Here is a 22,739-nt window from a genome sequence, read left to right on the forward strand (position 1 = left end):
TATAGATTTTTCACGTAGTTACTTACATTACAAAAACACACATTGGGACAATGGAGGGGGGGGGGTCCTCCAGTTCATCTCTATGCCATCATCCACACCATAAGCAAGCAAAAACAAAACAAAAAGAAGCAAGCAAAAAGGAAAAGCAAACCATCTCTATACCACATTTGTAAAAATTGAGGCTTATCCCCCCCCCCCCCCCCCCCCCCCGAACCACCTCCAATGTACAGTCCCCCCCACCTACCCAACCTCCTCCAATGTACAGTTTCTATGTCAAATGTATATAGGCCTACTCTCTTTTCTGGACTCTTTTTGTATCACAAACAGTACTGTATTTGCAAATCTGGTATGTCATAAATGTATAGATGTAGCAGTACTGTCTATCTGTATGTCATGTATGTCCTGATTAATTGAAAATGGGGGACCCTGATACAGACAGTACAGCTCAATACATACAATTGTTAAGGGGATGCAGACCAGAGAAAGACTTTCGTCTTGTTTACATCAGGGTCCCCCATTTTCAATTCATGACTGAGCTGTATACTGTACCCATTCTGCAATATGTTAATAAAGTGTTCAATCAATCAATCAATCACTTGGCCCCAGAACCTGGATAAACACTTAGATTCCCAAAAGTAGTGATAGACTGTAGCCTGTAGGTACCCAGGTCTGTTTGACATTTCGAACATAAAGGAGATATTGAACGGCCCATTTTGTTAGTTCTTTTTTCAATACGTTGCTGCAAACTATTATTTGTAAAAAATATTGAACCACACAGACAGCAATCAGAATACTGGCATTTCCATAACGCTTTGCACCGCGCATTCAGTCCACACTGCAGCTTTCATCTCTACAGTATATTTTCAAAAACATGAGGAACAACTTTGCTTGAATTGTCTTTATTATGAAAACTAAAACAGGACGTTTGCATATTCTCAATGTTGCTGTCGACGTCGTCGCGTCGATGTGGGGACTTGCTTCTTCAAACCGGGTGGACAAAGTTTACAGACAAACGTTAGATTGTTTCCGTCTGAGTCAGTACTGACTTTAACGTTAAACTATTTTAAATCCCCAAGCGCCGACATCTAGAGGTAGAGTTCTCTGAGCGAGTGCTGCTCTCGACCTGCTGCTGCGCAGCTCTGGGCTTCTGCTCGCAGACGCAAGATTCAGCTGTTGTTGTGATGAGTCTGATGACGTAGCAGGGGGTGTACAGGCGCGTTGCCAGATCGGTTGGTTTTCCACATAATTTTAAAGCCTGTTTACGGTGTGTTTTAACAGGGGTTTCGGCTGAAATACATATGAAATCTGGCACATCTTTGAACGCCGTTATAACAGTGCTGAGAATGAACGCACTTTTGAACTCCGTTACACAGCGCTGAGAATGAACGCGTTCTCAATTACGTTCATTTAGCGGATAATCAGTACGTTCAGTTCACGTTCGCCCAAAATACGAACGCGTTCATGAACGATCGTTCATTGAACGCGTTCAGGTACATCACTGTCCGATACATAGGAGACAGCCAGCAGCCTCTTTTCACCTGCCAGCGCGGACTCTCATTGGTGAAGTGTAACGCGTGGGAGGCTCACACTACCTTCACCATTTCCCTCCCTCGCTGTGCAGGCGCCCTGACCGACCCGTAGGAGTCGCTGTTTACAACGACCAGATTACCACCCCACCGGCTTCCCTCCCGCTGACAGTGCCACTTGTGTCGGATTCGATACCAGTGTCTCTGCGGTTGTAGACAGACGCTTAGTCCGCTGTGCTACCCGGCCGCCTCTTCAGTTCATGTTCAAACTCTTCTTCAGTTCATGTTCACTTGACTGTTGCTACTCCCATAGCCATCATGGAACTTCAAAAAGAATCAATGTGGGGCGGCTGAGTGACGCAGTGGGCAAGGCGCTCGCCACTAACGCAGGAGATGCTGGTATCGAGCCCAGCTCTGGGCGTTGCTACCGGCTTGGCCGGCCGTCATACTAACACAATTGGCAGTGTTAGAGGGTGGGAAAGCCGGTGGGTGGGGATTGGACGTTGTGGACAGCGACTCCTACAGGTCGTTTGGGTGACGCCGGTGCGGCGGAAACACGGCGGAAACAGGAAGTATCGGGGGCAGCGTGAGCCTCCCACACGTTACTCCTCGCCACTGAGAGTTCGAGCTGCTGCGGTGAAAAGATGCGACAGGCTGCCTCCTCGTGTACCAGAGGGGACACGTGATGCAAGGCTTCAATCCTCACTACAGCCGACCAGTGGGAGGCATAGTCTAGCAACGTTCAAGACAGGGGAGGGAAGAATTGGAAATACGAAATTGGGATGGGAGAAAAATAGAAAAAAATTGGGAGAAAAAGTGGATAAAAAAAAATAATCAATGTGAAAACCAGTCCCCCTCGCCTTCTTCCCCCCCCCCCCCCCCCACCCCCTAATTCCTAGAGAAATATAAAAATATTTGCTTTATACATACCCAGCACAACATACCCAGGGGTGTAGGTTTGATTTAAGCTTTTGTAGGGACACTTAGACCTTTTGGCACTAATTTGAGCGTAAATAAAGTTTTATTTTAGGTACAAAGAGATGATCAGATGATCTTAGGGAGGAAGGAAAGTCCAGGTTGTTGATTGGATATTGCAGATAATAGGATTGCTTGCTGATCTTAATGCAGCTGGCAACCTACATGTACACTTTGGCAACAAGTAACACTATAGTTTTCATTCTGCAATTTCTTTGATAGGGACAATTCATGTTTCCGTGGCTTTGGTAGGACATGTCCCTATAGCGTCCCTATATAAAACTATGTGTCTTTGGTAGGACATGTCCCTATAGCGGCCCTATATAAAACGATGTGGCTTTGGTAGAGACATGTCCCTATAGCGTCCCTATATAAAACTATGTGGCTTTGGTAGGACATGTCCCTATAGCGGCCCTATATAAAACTATGTGGCTTTGGTAGGACATGTCCCTATAGCGGCCCTATATAAAACTATGTGGCTTTGGTAGGACATGTCCCTATAGCGGCCCTATATAAAACTATGTGTCTTTGGTAGGACATGTCCCTATAGCGGCCCTATATAAAACTATGTGTCTTTGGTAGGACATGTCCCTATAGCGGCCCTATATAAAACTATGTGTCTTTGGTAGGACATGTCCCTATAGCGGCCCTATATAAAACGATGTGGCTTTGGTAGGACATGTCCCTATAGCGGCCCTATATAAAACTATGTGTCTTTGGTAGGACATGTCCCTATAGCGGCCCTATATAAAACTATGTGGCTTTGGTAGGGACATGTCCCTATAGCGGCCCTATATAAAACTATGTGTCTTTGGTAGGACATGTCCCTATAGCGGCCCTATATAAAACTATGTGTCTTTGGTAGGACATGTCCCTATAGCGGCCCTATATAAAACTATGTGTCTTTGGTAGGACATGTCCCTATAGCGGCCCTATATAAAACTATGTGTCTTTGGTAGGACATGTCCCTATAGCGGCCCTATATAAAACTATGTGTCTTTGGTAGGACATGTCCCTATAGCGGCCCTATATAAAACTATGTGCTTTGGTAGGACATGTCCCTATAGCGGCCCTATATAAAACTATGTGTCTTTGGTAGGACATGTCCCTATAGCGGCCCTATATAAAACTATGTGCTTTGGTAGGACATGTCCCTATAGCGGCCCTATATAAAACTATGTGGCTTTGGTAGGGACATGTCCCTATAGCGGCCCTATATAAAACTATGTGTCTTTGGTAGGACATGTCCCTATAGCGGCCCTATATAAAACTATGTGTCTTTGGTAGGACATGTCCCTATAGCGGCCCTATATAAAACTATGTGTCTTTGGTAGGACATGTCCCTATAGCGGCCCTATATAAAACTATGTGTCTTTGGTAGGACATGTCCCTATAGCGGCCCTATATAAAACTATGTGTCTTTGGTAGGACATGTCCCTATAGCGGCCCTATATAAAACTATGTGTCTTTGGTAGGACATGTCCCTATAGCGGCCCTATATAAAACGATGTGGCTCTGGTAGGACATGTCCCTATAGCGGCCCTATATAAAACGATGTGGCTTTGGTAGGGACATGTCCCTATAGCGGCCCTATATAAAACTATGTGTCTTTGGTAGGACATGTCCCTATAGCGGCCCTATATAAAACTATGTGGCTTTGGTAGGACATGTCCCTATAGCGGCCCTATATAAAACGATGTGTCTTTGGTAGGGACATGTCCCTATAGCGGCCCTATATAAAACGATGTGTCTTTGGTAGGACATGTCCCTATAGCGTCCCTATATAAAACGATGTGTCTTTGGTAGAGACATGTCCCTATAGCGGCCCTATATAAAACGATGTGGCTCTGGTAGGACATGTCCCTATAGCGGCCCTATATAAAACTATGTGTCTTTGGTAGGACATGTCCCTAGCGGCCCTATATAAAACTATGTGTCTTTGGTAGGACATGTCCCTATAGCGGCCCTATATAAAACTATGTGTCTTTGGTAGGACATGTCCCTATAGCGGCCCTATATAAAACTATGTGTCTTTGGTAGGACATGTCCCTATAGCGGCCCTATATAAAACTATGTGGCTTTGGTAGGGACATGTCCCTATAGCGGCCCTATATAAAACTATGTGTCTTTGGTAGGACATGTCCCTATAGCGGCCCTATATAAAACTATGTGTCTTTGGTAGGACATGTCCCTATAGCGGCCCTATATAAAACGATGTGGCTTTGGTAGGGACATGTCCCTATAGCGGCCCTATATAAAACTATGTGGCTTTGGTAGGGACATGTCCCTATAGCGGCCCTATATAAAACTATGTGTCTTTGGTAGGACATGTCCCTATAGCGGCCCTATATAAAACTATGTGTCTTTGTAGGACATGTCCCTATAGCGGCCCTATATAAAACGATGTGGCTTTGGTAGGACATGTCCCTATAGCGGCCCTATATAAAACTATGTGTCTTTGGTAGGACATGTCCCTATAGCGGCCCTATATAAAACGATGTGGCTTTGGTAGGGACATGTCCCTATAGCGGCCCTATATAAAACGATGTGGCTTTGGTAGGACATGTCCCTATAGCGGCCCTATATAAAACTATGTGTCTTTGGTAGGACATGTCCCTATAGCGGCCCTATATAAAACTATGTGGCTTTGGTAGGGACATGTCCCTATAGCGGCCCTATATAAAACTATGTGTCTTTGGTAGGACATGTCCCTATAGCGGCCCTATATAAAACTATGTGTCTTTGGTAGGACATGTCCCTATAGCGGCCCTATATAAAACTATGTGTCTTTGGTAGGACATGTCCCTATAGCGGCCCTATATAAAACTATGTGTCTTTGGTAGGACATGTCCCTATAGCGGCCCTATATAAAACTATGTGTCTTTGGTAGGACATGTCCCTATAGCGGCCCTATATAAAACTATGTGTCTTTGGTAGGACATGTCCCTATAGCGGCCCTATATAAAACGATGTGGCTCTGGTAGGACATGTCCCTATAGCGGCCCTATATAAAACGATGTGGCTTTGGTAGGACATGTCCCTATAGCGGCCCTATATAAAACTATGTGTCTTTGGTAGGACATGTCCCTATAGCGGCCCTATATAAAACTATGTGTCTTTGGTAGGACATGTCCCTATAGCGGCCCTATATAAAACGATGTGGCTTTGGTAGGACATGTCCCTATAGCGGCCCTATATAAAACGATGTGTCTTTGGTAGGGACATGTCCCTATAGCGGCCCTATATAAAACGATGTGTCTTTGGTAGGACATGTCCCTATAGCGTCCCTATATAAAACGATGTGTCTTTGGTAGAGACATGTCCCTATAGCGGCCCTATATAAAACGATGTGGCTCTGGTAGGACATGTCCCTATAGCGGCCCTATATAAAACTATGTGTCTTTGGTAGGACATGTCCCTATAGCGGCCCTATATAAAACTATGTGTCTTTGGTAGGACATGTCCCTAGCGGCCCTATATAAAACTATGTGTCTTTGGTAGGACATGTCCCTATAGCGGCCCTATATAAAACTATGTGTCTTTGGTAGGACATGTCCCTATAGCGGCCCTATATAAAACGATGTGGCTTTGGTAGGACATGTCCCTATAGCGGCCCTATATAAAACGATGTGTCTTTGGTAGGGACATGTCCCTATAGCGGCCCTATATAAAACGATGTGGCTTTGGTAGGGACATGTCCCTATAGCGGCCCTATATAAAACTATGTGTCTTTGGTAGAGACATGTCCCTATAGCGGCCCTATATAAAACTATGTGTCTTTGGTAGGGACATGTCCCTATAGCGGCCCTATATAAAACGATGTGTCTTTGGTAGGACATGTCCCTATAGCGGCCCTATATAAAACGATGTGTCTTTGGTAGGACATGTCCCTATAGCGGCCCTATATAAAACGATGTGTCTTTGGTAGGACATGTCCCTATAGCGGCCCTATATAAAACTATGTGTCTTTGGTAGGACATGTCCCTATAGCGGCCCTATATAAAACGATGTGGCTTTGGTAGGACATGTCCCTATAGCGTCCCTATATAAAACGATGTGGCTTTGGTAGGACATGTCCCTATAGCGGCCCTATATAAAACGATGTGGCTTTGGTAGGACATGTCCCTATAGCGGCCCTATATAAAACGATGTGGCTTTGGTAGGGACATGTCCCTATAGCGGCCCTATATAAAACGATGTGGCTTTGGTAGGGACATGTCCCTATAGCGGCCCTATATAAAACTATGTGTCTTTGGTAGAGACATGTCCCTATAGCGGCCCTATATAAAACTATGTGTCTTTGGTAGGGACATGTCCCTATAGCGGCCCTATATAAAACGATGTGTCTTTGGTAGGACATGTCCCTATAGCGGCCCTATATAAAACGATGTGTCTTTGGTAGGACATGTCCCTATAGCGGCCCTATATAAAACGATGTGTCTTTGGTAGGACATGTCCCTATAGCGGCCCTATATAAAACTATGTGTCTTTGGTAGGGACATGTCCCTATAGCGGCCCTATATAAAACGATGTGTCTTTGGTAGGACATGTCCCTATAGCGGCCCTATATAAAACTATGTGTCTTTGGTAGAGACATGTCCCTATAGCGGCCCTATATAAAACTATGTGTCTTTGGTAGGGACATGTCCCTATAGCGGCCCTATATAAAACGATGTGTCTTTGGTAGAGACATGTCCCTATAGCGGCCCTATATAAAACTATGTGTCTTTGGTAGGGACATGTCCCTATAGCGGCCCTATATAAAACGATGTGTCTTTGGTAGAGACATGTCCCTATAGCGGCCCTATATAAAACTATGTGTCTTTGGTAGGGACATGTCCCTATAGCGGCCCTATATAAAACGATGTGTCTTTGGTAGGACATGTCCCTATAGCGGCCCTATATAAAACTATGTGTCTTTGGTAGGGACATGTCCCTATAGCGGCCCTATATAAAACTATGTGTCTTTGGTAGGACATGTCCCTATAGCGGCCCTATATAAAACTATGTGTCTTTGGTAGGACATGTCCCTATAGCGGCCCTATATAAAACGATGTGTCTTTGGTAGGACATGTCCCTATAGCGGCCCTATATAAAACGATGTGGCTTTGGTAGAGACATGTCCCTATAGCGGCCCTATATAAAACTATGTGTCTTTGGTAGGACATGTCCCTATAGCGGCCCTATATAAAACTATGTGTCTTTGGTAGGACATGTCCCTATAGCGGCCCTATATAAAACTATGTGTCTTTGGTAGGACATGTCCCTATAGCGGCCCTATATAAAACTATGTGTCTTTGGTAGGACATGTCCCTATAGCGGCCCTATATAAAACTATGTGTCTTTGGTAGGACATGTCCCTATAGCGGCCCTATATAAAACTATGTGGCTTTGGTAGGACATGTCCCTATAGCGGCCCTATATAAAACGATGTGGCTTTGGTAGAGACATGTCCCTATAGCGGCCCTATATAAAACTATGTGGCTTTGGTAGGACATGTCCCTATAGCGGCCCTATATAAAACTATGTGTCTTTGGTAGGACATGTCCCTATAGCGGCCCTATATAAAACTATGTGGCTTTGGTAGGACATGTCCCTATAGCGGCCCTATATAAAACTATGTGGCTTTGGTAGGACATGTCCCTATAGCGGCCCTATATAAAACTATGTGTCTTTGGTAGGACATGTCCCTATAGCGGCCCTATATAAAACTATGTGTCTTTGGTAGGACATGTCCCTATAGCGGCCCTATATAAAACTATGTGTCTTTGGTAGGACATGTCCCTATAGCGGCCCTATATAAAACTATGTGGCTTTGGTAGGACATGTCCCTATAGCGGCCCTATATAAAACGATGTGGCTTTGGTAGAGACATGTCCCTATAGCGGCCCTATATAAAACGATGTGGCTTTGGTAGGACATGTCCCTATAGCGGCCCTATATAAAACTATGTGTCTTTGGTAGGACATGTCCCTATAGCGGCCCTATATAAAACTATGTGTCTTTGGTAGGACATGTCCATATAGCGGCCCTATATAAAACGATGTGGCTTTGGTAGGACATGTCCCTATAGCGGCCCTATATAAAACTATGTGTCTTTGGTAGGACATGTCCCTATAGCGGCCCTATATAAAACTATGTGTCTTTGGTAGGACATGTCCCTATAGCGGCCCTATATAAAACGATGTGGCTCTGGTAGGACATGTCCCTATAGCGGCCCTATATAAAACTATGTGTCTTTGGTAGGACATGTCCCTATAGCGGCCCTATATAAAACTATGTGTCTTTGGTAGGACATGTCCCTATAGCGGCCCTATATAAAACGATGTGGCTTTGGTAGGACATGTCCCTATAGCGGCCCTATATAAAACTATGTGTCTTTGGTAGGACATGTCCCTATAGCGGCCCTATATAAAACGATGTGGCTTTGGTAGGACATGTCCCTATAGCGGCCCTATATAAAACTATGTGTCTTTGGTAGGACATGTCCCTATAGCGGCCCTATATAAAACGATGTGGCTTTGGTAGAGACATGTCCCTATAGCGGCCCTATATAAAACTATGTGTCTTTGGTAGGACATGTCCCTATAGCGGCCCTATATAAAACGATGTGGCTCTGGTAGGACATGTCCCTATAGCGGCCCTATATAAAACGATGTGGCTCTGGTAGGACATGTCCCTATAGCGGCCCTATATAAAACTATGTGTCTTTGGTAGGGACATGTCCCTATAGCGGCCCTATATAAAACGATGTGGCTCTGGTAGGACATGTCCCTATAGCGGCCCTATATAAAACGATGTGGCTTTGGTAGGACATGTCCCTATAGCGGCCCTATATAAAACGATGTGGCTTTGGTAGGACATGTCCCTATAGCGTCCCTATATAAAACGATGTGGCTTTGGTAGGACATGTACCTATAGCGGCCCTATATAAAACTATGTGTCTTTGGTAGGACATGTCCCTATAGCGGCCCTATATAAAACTATGTGTCTTTGGTAGGACATGTCCCTATAGCGGCCCTATATAAAACGATGTGTCTTTGGTAGGGACATGTCCCTATAGCGGCCCTATATAAAACTATGTGTCTTTGGTAGGACATGTCCCTATAGCGGCCCTATATAAAACGATGTGGCTTTGGTAGAGACATGTCCCTATAGCGGCCCTATATAAAACGATGTGGCTTTGGTAGGGACATGTCCCTATAGCGGCCCTATATAAAACGATGTGTCTTTGGTAGGACATGTCCCTATAGCGGCCCTATATAAAACGATGTGGCTTTGGTAGGGACATGTCCCTATAGCGGCCCTATATAAAACGATGTGTCTTTGGTAGGACATGTCCCTATAGCGGCCCTATATAAAACGATGTGGCTTTGGTAGGACATGTCCCTATAGCGGCCCTATATAAAACGATGTGGCTTTGGTAGGACATGTCCCTATAGCGGCCCTATATAAAACGATGTGGCTTTGGTAGAGACATGTCCCTATAGCGGCCCTATATAAAACGATGTGGCTTTGGTAGGGACATGTCCCTATAGCGGCCCTATATAAAACGATGTGGCTTTGGTAGAGACATGTCCCTATAGCGGCCCTATATAAAACGATGTGGCTTTGGTAGGGACATGTCCCTATAGCGGCCCTATATAAAACTATGTGGCTTTGGTAGGGACATGTCCCTATAGCGGCCCTATATAAAACGATGTGTCTTTGGTAGGGACCTGTCCCTATAGCGGCCCTATATAAAACGATGTGGCTTTGGTAGGGACATGTCCCTATAGCGGCCCTATATAAAACGATGTGGCTTTGGTAGGGACATGTCCCTATAGCGGCCCTATATAAAACGATGTGGCTTTGGTAGGACATGTCCCTATAGCGGCCCTATATAAAACCACGCCTATGAACATACCACATCACCATACATCTACAGATACCGTGTGGAGTTACTGTGTGTACTACATGGAGGAAAGGCAGTATGTGTGTAGACCGATATGTGTAGACCGGACCACATGTTTCCATATTGTGTTTTGCTCTTCTATTCAACCTTTATGTAACTAGGTGAGTCCCATTGAGATTACAAGATCCCCTTTTTCCAGGGATCCCTATAGTCAGTATAGTAGCAATACAGTGGTGCAAACATTAAAAAAAACATACTGTATAGCTAAACAGGAAGTAGCAACTCACAGAACCATAAAAGACAGATTGGTATCTAGCGATGGGAAGCAATTGCCAATTCCAACTGAATCGGCCTCTGAACCCTGAATCATCTCAACTATAGCTGCAGATCTGGCGAAATCTTTCTGGCCACTTTAACATGTTTACACGTCTCACAATCTTCCTGGACATTTGGACACTTATTACTGTACATTTTACTGTATATTTCTGTATATTTTGGCTGTATAGTTTATTATTTAAGATTTTAGAAATGCATACCACAATGTATATCCCGGACTGTATTTTATTCTTTATTCTATTTAATTCTTATTTTTAATATTATTATATTCTTATTCTTATTTGAGTCCTATTGACTACCTAAATGTTTATTGTTGTTCAATGTGAGCGATCTGTACAGTGCCGAAATTTCCCTCTGGATTATTAAAGGATTTCTATTCTCTCTGTCTGCCAGTGGTTCCACGCTGCAGGGGCAGCGGACATAAAGGCCTGTTTGTCCAAAGTTCAGTGTGAACCTCAGGGTGTTGTTTGAGCACAAACCATACTTACTAGTTTTATGAGATATACCTACTGTGATAGACTCAGTGTTGTATTGAGCTGTCACCAGATTGGAATTAATCAAATACACACGGCACAAGGTAAAAGCAAGTTTAACAAAAAATCGTTTTAAATCGCCGTTTTGTGGTGAGGAAGAGGTTAGTGTAAGCGTCAGCCGGTCCGTTATCAAAGAGAATCGTTGTTCGGTGACCAGCTTCCACAGAATACAAGGGGTTGGAGTTATTGATGTAACCAGTCTGGCTTTGGGTAGAAATCCTCACATTAACTGTGAATCCTACGTGTTGACGGAACACAATAGGGGCCGGTCTGTGTCTGTAGAGCATTGACCTGAAATCACTCTCTGTTGAGACAACAGTAACACACGTGCACACACACACACACACACACACACACATGCATATAAATACTGGTACAGTACATGAACGTGCACACACACACACACACACACACACACACACACACACACACACACACACACACACACACACACACACACACACACACACACACACACACACACACACACACACACACACACACACACACACACACACACACACACACACACACACACACACACACACACACACACACACACACACACACACACACACACACACACACACACACACACACACACACACACACACACACACACACAATACTGGACCGGAGACATAAACGCCACGCAACAGGACTCCACTGGAATTGAACTGACACACTTTTTCTACCCAGCGTGCTTCTATTCTGAGATTAGAATCCATGTCAGCAGGCGCTCACTTGACTGCAATATCCTCTAATTTGGCTCTCTCTTTCTCTCTCTCTTTCTCTCTCTCTTTCTCTCTCTCTCTCTCTCTTCCTGTCGGAGTGGAGAGTAGACTGATATTGATTCCTATAATCAGCAGGAGCGACACGCCACAAATGTGTCTCCACCCCGCACCCCATCCCCGAGACACCAATGAAGCGCTCCCTCACATTCGTGAGGAAAACACAAAACCCCGGTCCGCTGGTCCGTTGCTACGAAGTTGTGACGAGATCTCGGTTCTGACCCGGGATCAGATTTCACTGGTGTTTTTTTGCTCAGTGAGATGGATGGACAGTAGTAGACGCCCCCCCCCCCCCCCCCCCCATACCGCTTTTGCGCTGTGTACCGTGACCATTTTTATGTTTTATTTAGTGCTTTCAATAGATTTTTCAATTTTTCAAAAAAATTAACTAATTAATCTCACAATTTTCTGTAATTAATCTAGATTAAAAATAGCATTTGTCTACTTAAGACCGAAGCTTGTAACAGATATTTACTTGAGTAAAATCATGGAATTAATGTAAAATCAACACAAAAAAAGTATATTTCGATTCAAAGACTATTTTAATAGCTTTCTTTGAATACAGTGTCTCTCCTGTGAAATACAAATGTTCAACAAAACCATCAACATTGACTCAGCTGGACCTCTTTCTTATATCCGCGGCGCTAAGATTGAAGATTTTCCACTCCATAGATTAATCTAGATTAATTTATTTTAATGCTTTTAAATAATTTAAATTAATCTCCAAAGTTAAAGCTTTAATTTTGACAGCCCTAGTTGTATTGCAATCAACCCCCAATCTCCCATTTTAGCGATTAATCTGGTCCATATTGACATTTTGAGATAACGGGCATCCAATATTAATCCCAGTTTTTGATAATCGGCCCGATTCCTGAGCTCACAGGGGACTGATAAACAAAAAGGAAATCTTGCATTTGTGTGCTTGCGTGTCTCACTCCCTCTGTGTGAGTGTGTCTGTTTGTGCTTCAATACGCCAAGCTGACTGTGTTTAATAATGAGATAGTAGAGAGGATTCGCGAGAAAGAACCTCCTCTCTATCTCCGTGTTGTCTCCTCTAACGTCAGTCACTTGGTAGATGATATGAACAGGCTGTGAGAGTGAACCATTTAAAATGAGTGCCCTGCCGAGAGCAGATCTACTTAAGCAAACGGAGACAATGCAGACGAGACAATAACATTAGTGTTAAATAAATGTTGTTTATTTATATAAGAGGAATTTTGTGTCTCATTTGTTGATCGTCGGGTGCAAAAACATAGTATTGTCATATCAGCCATGCTCTCTAAATATAAAAAGATATACAAGGGCCCCGTCTTATTTACCATTTACATTTAATAATATTGTCTCGTCTCTGAGCAGCTGTCGAAGCCACCTTTACGCGGATGACACCGTTCTCTAGTTCTCTATTGTGCTGCTGATTCTGTGCAACTAAATATTTACAACTCTCCATTGACACCCTGCAAGATGTACTTATTAGTCTAAAATTGCAAAAAGTACAAACAGCTGATTTTCATCAAATCACAACCAGTGAACTGTAGCATCATGCCGTATTGTGTGCAGGAATGTGAACCGTGTGTGTGTGTGTGTGTGTGTGTGTGTGTGTGTGTGTGTGTGTGTGTGTGTGCGTGCGTGCGTGCGTGCGTGCGTGCGTGCGTGCGTGCGTGCGTGCGTGTGTGTGTGTGTGTGTGTGCGTGTGTGCGTGCGTGTGTGTGTGTGTGTGTGTGTGCGTGTGTGTGTGTGTGTGTGTGTGTGCGTGTCTGTGTGTCTGTGTGTGTGTGTCTGTGTGTGTGCGTGTGTGCGTCTCCCTACAGACCTCAGTACGGAGGAGTGGACGTCCGAGCGTGCCGGGGCCGGTGGCGTGGAGGAGCCGGCCCCGTGTCAGGGGCCTCCGGTCGGGGAGGAGGACAGCGACACGGACCTCACCTACGGCGAGGTGGAGCAGCGGCTGGACCTCCTGCAGGAGCACCTTAACAGGTAGGGAGGAGGAGGAGGAGAGGAGGAGGAGGAGGAGCAGGAGCAGGAGGTGTAGAGGAGGAGGAGGAGGAGGAGGAGGAGGTGTAGAGGAGGAGGAGGAGGAGGAGGAGGAGGAGGAGGAGGAGGGGGAGGTGTAGAGGAGGAGGAGGAGGAGGAGGTGTAGAGGAGGAGGAGGAGGAGGAGGAGGTGTGGAGGAGGGGGGAGGTGTAGAGGAGGAGGAGGAGGATGAGGTGTAGAGGAGGAGGAGGAGGAGGAGGAGGAGGAGGTGTAGAGGAGGAGGAGGTGTAGTGCTTAACCTTTACCTCCCGTCTCTCCCCTTCTCTCGTCTCCCAGCCGTTCTACCAGGGTTGCCAAATGTACCATAACTATTGTATTTGTACGATATAGTTTTGCCCTCTGTATGCCCATTTGATCTTGATCGAGATCAAATTAAATATTAAATTAAATTAAATAAAGATCGAATGAATTTGTTCTCTTGCTTATGGCTTGCAAGCCATCATTTTAACATTTCCCATTTGCCAACACTGCTTCCTACCATCTCAAAACAAGAAAAATACCCCCCCCCCCCCCCCCCCCCCTGGGTAGGCAACTGGGTGGTAGACAACTGTTTAATAGTAATACACTTTATTTGTAAAGCACTTTTCATACAAGAATTGCAGCCCAAAGTGCTTTACAGCCGTAAAATAGACATCACGTGAGCATAAAATAGATAGAATAAAAGCAATGCAGAGAATAAGAAAAAGGGTCAAAGCAATGCAGACAATGACGATACAAATATTGATTGATAGGAACCAAACCAACGATTCAATTTCAACAGACTTTAACTTCCTGTTTGATACCCACACAGTTTAAAACCTGACAGTCTTTCTTCCTGTTTGATACCCACACAGTTTAAAACCTGACAGTCTTTCTTCCCTGTTTGATATCCACACAGTTTAAAACCTGACAGTCTTTCTTCCCTGTTTGATACCCATACAGTTTATAACCAGACAGTCTTTCTTCCTGTTTGATACCCACACAGTTTAAAACCTCACAGTCTTTCTTCCCTGTTTGATATCCACACAGTTTAAAACCTCACAGTCTTTCTTCGCTGTTTGATATCCACACAGTTTAAACCCGGACAGTCTTTCTTCACATGAAAAACGATAGGTTATGACTATAACCAAGTTCTGTTAGTTAGGGGCGATGCTTGGCATCACACTGCACTATCTCGCGTACGTGCACGCGTACTGAATAAACCACAAATGTACCTCTAATACCAGTATTAGTCTGACCACACCCCTCATCAGCTTACCTTCATAAGCAGGTGTGTGGTCACCTGCTCTCCTCCTTCCCAAGCTTTCACCACAAGGTGAGCTGCAGCGGCCGTCTGATGCCAAGCATCGCCCCTAACTAACAGAACTTGGTTATAGTCATAACCTATCATTCTGTATCGTTAGTGGCTTAGCTTGGCATCACACTGCACAAGGGAGGCCAAGCGGAGCCACTGGCTGACAAATACACCCCGCTGACAGCCCCCCCACAACCATCAGAACAGGGAGGGCCGAGCCCCCCCGACCCCCCCTAATGGCGGGTAGCCCCCCTATTAGGGACGTCACGGGAGGGCGACGGACCCGACCGTGCGAAGAGGCACTCAAGCAACTCAACGCACAGGGTGAGCAGACCGTGGCTTGACCCCACGACTACACACACGCACAACCCGCATGCCACCCGGGAACGAACGGAGGAACAACCTCGTTACTGCCCCCAGAATCACGGGGTCAAGGGCAAACCCAACCCCGTGGCAAGGCCGTAGCAGCGGAGCACGAAGGAAGACCCAGACCCACCAAAAGGACTGGACTCCCTAGAATGGGGGCCCGGAGAAGTCCATGATGCCAGCATCAAGACCCCACCAGGTGGGCACGTAGTGCCCCGCCCCCCACATCGCCAGCGTATTCGGACAAAGGCCCCTCAGTTACTGCACCTGGTATTCCCAGGCGGAATCCCATCCAAGTACTAACCAGGCCAGAACCTGCTTAGCTTCCGAGATCGGACGAGATCGGGCGTGTTCAGGTCGGTATGGCCGTAAGCCGAGCGGGCCCCGTCCCCCCAATAGTACACCGCCTGGCACACTGACCCTGCAGAACAGGCAGTCAGCATGGCCGTAAGCACACAAAAAAGGTTAACCAACGGAAGCAGGCAGCGCACCGGGGAAAAACCAGGCAACAGGCTGTTAACCCTAGCCTGGAGACTGCGGACGAGACAGGCGCCAGAGGGGACAGCTGAACACAGCCGCCCCGGCGGAAGGAGCGTAAGCTGGCGGTGTTGCATGACCAAGCCTCCATTTAACAACCCCCACCCAGAGGGGTCGAGGCAGAGAAGGCTGACACGATTGGCAGACGTCATGAACGTGCAGGGGCACCCTCAAACGGTGAACCCGGGAGTTGACACTGCTCCAACACACCAGGGAATCAACCACCTCGGTGTTACCCAATGCGGTGGTTGTTCCTATAACCCCTCAAGAAAAAACTCCAAAACACACCTGCGGGTATACACCGGCTATACCGCAGTACAAGTGTTTCAGTTTCCAAAAAGGGTTAACCCAGGCCTACGGGTCGCAAACATCACTTCGGACCGGGCCTGGCGGTACGGGAAGCACAGGGTCACCAGAGGAGGTCAAAAAACCACCCCCACAGGCCCCTCTTCGCCATGCGTGAGAGAGGAGCGAAAAATAATGGAGAACCAGCCCCTAAGCACACCGTACCTGGTATTCCCCGGCGGTCTCCCAACCAAGTACTAACCAGGACCAACCTGTGTAGCGGCCGAGATCCGACGAGATCGAGCGCGTACAGAATGGCATGGCTGTAAGCCATGACGACAGTGCTGAGTAAAAACATACCCAACCAGGGTCTCCATAGCGCTTAACCCTGTGACACCCAGACCGACCTGGCATTTTTCCCCCTGAAAAAAGCCCAAGTCCCTCAGGGTACCAGAACAGCAGATCTGCATCCCCGGCGGACAACGGGTTCAACTGATCTGGACCAGCGTGACCAGAACCAGTCCCGTGCCCTAACCACGCCGACATGCCTACTCCAGGAGAAGGGCAGATATGCGTGTTGATCTTAACATGAAAAGAAGGCGCCACCCAGACGTTCGGACGAACCGCGCCTGGTGGCCCACCCCAAGGGCGTGAGACCCCACTACATATGTTCAGATCCATCCCGTCATCATCCCCCAGACATGAACGAGAATCCATCGACAACCCACCCAGGTCATGGGATGTGGTCGTCGGAAGAGGAAAAACCCCCATCTCAGTTGCTTTATAAAAACGCTGTTTCAACCACAAGCAACCAAGGCGTGCCAGTCAATCGCCTGTTTACAGCGAGCTAGCACTATACGTGCGTCGGGACACACCCCCATCAATGAACAGGCTATTTAGACCTGTCATTGAATCCCCAAGGCGCCCAGGGGAACGACAAGAGGGGTGTGACACTCCCTAACTCCAACACTTCTGGAATAGAAAGAAGGAAGCATCAACAGTATGTATCCCAGTCTACACAGCCGGGGTAAAAAATGTTCACATTTTTACATCCCACCACCCTCCCATAGGAAAGAGACGGGGATCCCCAGAGAGACTTCCCACGCGAGCTGTACAGATTGAAAAGAATATATTGCACCTTGAGCCATGTAAAAAACTGGTTTTAGGGCCTCCGGGGAAGAGGCACTGAACCCATACACACTCAATAAACGAATTGAATCGAATATACATACAATAGAAAAGGACCCTTCTAGAGGGTCCACTCACTTTGACAATCTGAGGAGGAAGGCTCTGTACTCTGATGGAGGCTTCCTCACATGGAAGAAGGAGTCCGAACTCACAGAAGGCCTGAATAGGCGCTTGGTGAGGAGGAGCCCTGACCACCCCCCCTGAAAACAGATCCATCACATGGACCTGAACAGCACACGGAAGTCCTACCAACAGAGACGCGCACGGTGACGTACTCTATGGCGGGGGAATTCCTGCGGTGCACACGCCCAATATACCAGGCCGTGGGACCAGGAACTCCCTCCCCCCCCCCCCCCCCCCCCCGTAACGTGCCGAACCGCCACGTGACGGGAACCTTGAAGGACAGGGGGTGTACCCCTGACCGACAGAACAATGGGGAGAGGAAAGGTTACCAGTTCACCCCTTTACGACCCCACACCCATGATACGACGTAACGACAAAAAGAGAATATGACACAGTCATAGTCAGCTCTATGAAGCGTTTCACAGCTCCACACAGCGCATGAGCTAACCTGCTATCTGATTTTTACTAAGGAAAAACACAGAATAGAGAGGGCTCTAAGAACCCCGGTCCAACATACACATGTGCTTCTGTGGCCAGTACAACCCAGTTGTAGGTCACATGACACACACAACCCATCATCACCTACAAAAAATGGCAAAAACACTCAACAGAGGAACGCCGTTTTTTTCACAATGAGAGAATACATCATTCTTGATTAGTATCGACCACAGGCCTTGCTAAGCACACATGACAGCAACCAAACCAATTTCCCTTTAGGAAATAAGTTTCTCCAGCAGATTTAGCACAACCTCAGCAATCAAGCTAAGAGTTACATCGTATCCCTACCACACAAAAGACACAATTAATGCACAACATGTCTGATAGGAGGTGATAAAGTCCCCAGGGAACCGGGGGGGAAAACACAATCCTCCTATTTTACCCTCAATACGGCCAGTTAAAACAGGAAAACCTGTTAATGTGTGAACACACTGTTCATTGTCATTACAGTCTGAGAAAGAACATTCTTTTACTCACTTGTCACCAAGCATAGCTTCATAGGTTAGTTGCCTTAGTAGTGAGTACACGGTACACATAAACACCATGATGTTTCTCACACAACAACCAGATCAATACATCACGATCTGCACGGAGAAGCTAACTGCCAGTGACAAAAACAGCTCACACATAACCCGCAACGTATCCTAAATGCATTGCAACAACACACGTCTTGGGAAAAAACACCGTTATTCACAATACATTTAGCAAAGTAAAACCAGAAGACGTGTTATGAGGTCTGGTCAACCCCGTTCCTACCCGGAACGCAGATCAGCGAAGTGCAGTCACAAGACACCGTAGAACACAGCCGTCCTGTGTTGTTCGATCCGGGCAGCGTCGCCGCTCCAACCAGTCGCTACAGTCCTCTTTGTTGACGCAATCCCCGTCCAGGCTCAGGGCAGGGTCGACGAAACATCCCCTGTCAAGGATGACGTTGCGGTCAAGAGTGTAAAACATGTTAAAATCAAAGCACGTTCAACAGAATAGCATCAAGCTAACGGCGATCAGAAGCGAGCTCCCGGCGGCGCGCGAGAAGCTAAGCTACCCCGCGCCAGCCATGGCCATAGCAGCAAGCTAACGTTACCTAGCGACCACGACATGCTAGCCCCGCAGCTAACAGCTGACTGGCTAATAGTAGGCCTTAAGCAGGCCATGCAGCGATCCAGCAGGCTAACGCAGCAGTTAACAGCTGACTGGCTAACCGTAAGCTATGAACATGTAAACAATGACATAACACTCACCCAGACAGGCCGCCGTTCTGAACCTCTCCTCACTTTTTAAGAGAAAAGAGAAAACAAGATGTCAACACCGCTTCACAACGGTGACTTTACCACATCCGGCGGAATCAGCACAGTACCAACTGGCCTGTGTAGCTGACTTTGCACATGAATCTGCCGCTATCGCACATTACATGCACATATCCCCTCGTGAAGGAATACTCTCATTTGGATATGAAAGATGGGGCCTTAACACGGTGACAGAGAGAATCCACTCGTCCAGAACACACAGGGATCACCAGTGTCAATGGTCGCGGCCCACTAGTTAAAACTATAATGGTCTCCAGACCAAGGCCTTCTGTCGCCTAGGCGGCTAAACAAAGGACCCTAGCCTGGGGCCGGTTTCCATAAACTTTGTCAAGTAGCCCCCATAGCACTAACAGACAAGTGGAGCCCGCCAGCAAACACTACTCACCCAACCTGGAACGCACCGCTTCTCACAACAGCGGCATGTCCGACAGTTCAGCTGTGGCCTGACAGGTTTCACCCCAACAAACACAGCAAGGAACTGCAGTTGAGAAGCATGCAGCGGCGTGCTCCCAATACGAAAACCGGTGGAGGGTTTTTAGAATGATCATCATCTTCTAGACACTCCAGTACGAAGACAATATCGCCGTATTTTCTCGAAAATAGTGAGAGAGAAAATAAAGATATGATGTCAACGTATCCTTGTTTCCCAAGCTGTTCCTAATCCAATTTCTTCCATCATGGTGTCAAGTGTGGGGATCTACCGAGGCACTTCTTCCTTGTGGTGAAAGCGAGAAGGAGGAGAGCAGGTGACCACACACCTGCTTATGAAGGTAAGCTGATGAGGGGTGTGGTCAGACTAATACTGGTATTAGAGGTACATTTGTGGTTTATTCAGTACGCGTGCACGTACGCGAGATAGTGCAGTGTGATGCCAAGCTAAGCCACTAACGATACAGAACTACAGGTGATAGAGGGAGATAAAAAAAATACAACAAATACTGTTGAGGTCGACTAAAATGCAGTAGGGCAAGTCAGCGTTTGTCGATATATATATAGAGGCCAATTTCTCCAATCTCTGAAATCTGACATTTCCAGATGCGACAATATCAACAAAACAACGTGCAGCGCTGAGCGGACAGCAGGTGCGCCTCGTCACACAGCCTGGGTGCTTCTGCCACAAGCCATAAATCAAGTCACAAAAGAATCCATGCGAACATGGAAATGACAGCAATCCCAAAAATAAAACCTCAAGACAAGACTTCCTCTCCGTTCTACCATTTTCATTTGAAGCTGTCAGACGACGTTTGTTTTTTGAATGTTTTGAACAGTTCGGCATCACTGGTGTCAAGTGTGAATGTGACACACGTTTGAGTTTAGGCTCTCTAGTTTGTGGATTTGAGAGTTGTTTATGTTCACTAACCATCTTAGACCTTAGGAATTCTAAAAATAAAACAAGTGGTGTGGTAGTGAAAGGGTTAAGATAATATATTCCTTTATTTTTCCCCTTGGGGACATTTGGGCATCATAGCAGCATGGGGGGGGGGGGGTACAGGTATGGGCAGGATAATAATAGAAAGACATAAATAAATAGGCAATACAATATCAGGTTTATTTCAGTCGCGGGGGCAACTCAGAGGAATGAAGGCAACAGAAAAGGAAACAAACTCATTTAAAACAACAGTATATCTTTTTTTTTATGATTTCAACTCGGGAGACATTGAGAGAGACCCACATTTCCAATGGTGCAGAGTGTACTGTACACACATGGCATTTGAGATGACAAAACACACACACAATCAATTTAAAACATACAATAAATCTCCAATGCACAGTCAAAAATAAATACAGCTGAAATCACATCAGAGAAAGCAATTACTGGTGCTGCTAGTCGACGTAGGCCGGTCATTAATGAAGAATCTAAACCGTCCAAAAGAGACAAGAGTACTCAGTTTGGGAGCATGTCTATGTTCCCCGGGTCCCATGTTCCCCCACTCCCGTTGCGGCTCCCGAAAAAGCGACAGAGTATTCACGTAAATATGACTGTGACGGCGACGACGGAACACCACACATGTGAACAGTAACAATGCAATTAATTAATGTCTTGTTGTAATTAGTATATACCCAATGTCATGCGTCTTCTTGAAGCGTGTATTGCAACCTATATTCACGTAAATATGACTGTGACGGCGACGACGGCACCACACATGTGAACAGTAACACCACACATGTGAACAGTAACACCACACATGTGAACAGTAACACCACACATGTGAACAGTAACAATGCAAGCGTCTTCTTGAAGCGGGGAACATAGGACCTTTATTTCAGCGGGGAACATAGGACCTTTATTTCAGCGGGGAACATAGGACCTTTATTTCAGCATTTGGCGAGCCTTTATTTCAGCGGGGAACATAGGACCTTTATTTCAGCGGGGAACATAGGACCTTTATTTCAGCGGGGAACATAGGACCTTTATTTCAGCATTTGGCGAGCCTTTATTTCAGCGGGGAACATAGGACCTTTATTTCAGCGGGGAACATAGGACCTTTATTTCAGCGGGGAACATAGGACCCCTTTTTTTCCGGGAGCGTTTGGGACCGGGTGGGACCGGGGAACATAGAACCTTTATTTCGGGAGTGGGGAACATAGGACACTTTCTTTAAAAAAAAAAACGGGGAACATAGGACCCGGGGAACATAGGGATGACGCCCTCAGTTTTAGGTCACGTGGCAAGCGTTTTCGTCGATACAAAAAGCACTCCTTACAAGATGAGTTCTAGCTCGGGGAACCTGAAGAACTAGACAATCGCTGCAGTGCGTTAAAGGAACACGCCAACATTTTGGGAAATGAGCTTGCACGTTAGCCTAGCTTAGCACAATGAATGGAAGCGGACAGTGCCGCTTAGCCTATAAGCATTGTCCAACTAACACCTCTCCCGAAGTTGAGAACACTGTCCGCTTCCATTTCTGGAGAAGACGATAAGCAAATTTCCCAAAATGTTGGCGTGTTCCTTTAAGAGTGGTCTGGTGTTCCAGAGCAGCATAGATGAGGTGTAAGGTGGTAAGAGCAGGGCTTAGAAATATACATTGGTAATATATTATACCAATGATTACTGCGTCTGATCGCATACTGTAGGTAAATA

At 46.3% G+C, this 22,739-nt stretch overlaps 1 protein-coding gene across 1 annotated transcript in view; it reads left to right on the forward strand.

Annotated features, from left to right (window-relative positions):
- The window catches only part of LOC311242516 (voltage-gated inwardly rectifying potassium channel KCNH7-like), a gene marked incomplete at both ends in the record, with an annotated part of 129,548 nt that overhangs the window by 93,805 nt on the left and 13,004 nt on the right, over positions 1–22,739 (forward strand). Inside the window, one exon of the mRNA XM_084331475.1 lies at positions 13,864–14,026. Within this exon, the coding sequence (XP_084187601.1) occupies positions 13,864–14,026 (163 nt within the window). The remainder of the gene's footprint in view (positions 1–13,863; positions 14,027–22,739) is intronic.

The sequence above is a fragment of the Notolepis coatsorum genome (assembly GCF_963971535.1).
Source record: "Notolepis coatsorum genome assembly, chromosome: 1".
NCBI classification, from domain to species: domain Eukaryota; kingdom Metazoa; phylum Chordata; class Actinopteri; order Aulopiformes; family Paralepididae; genus Notolepis; species Notolepis coatsorum.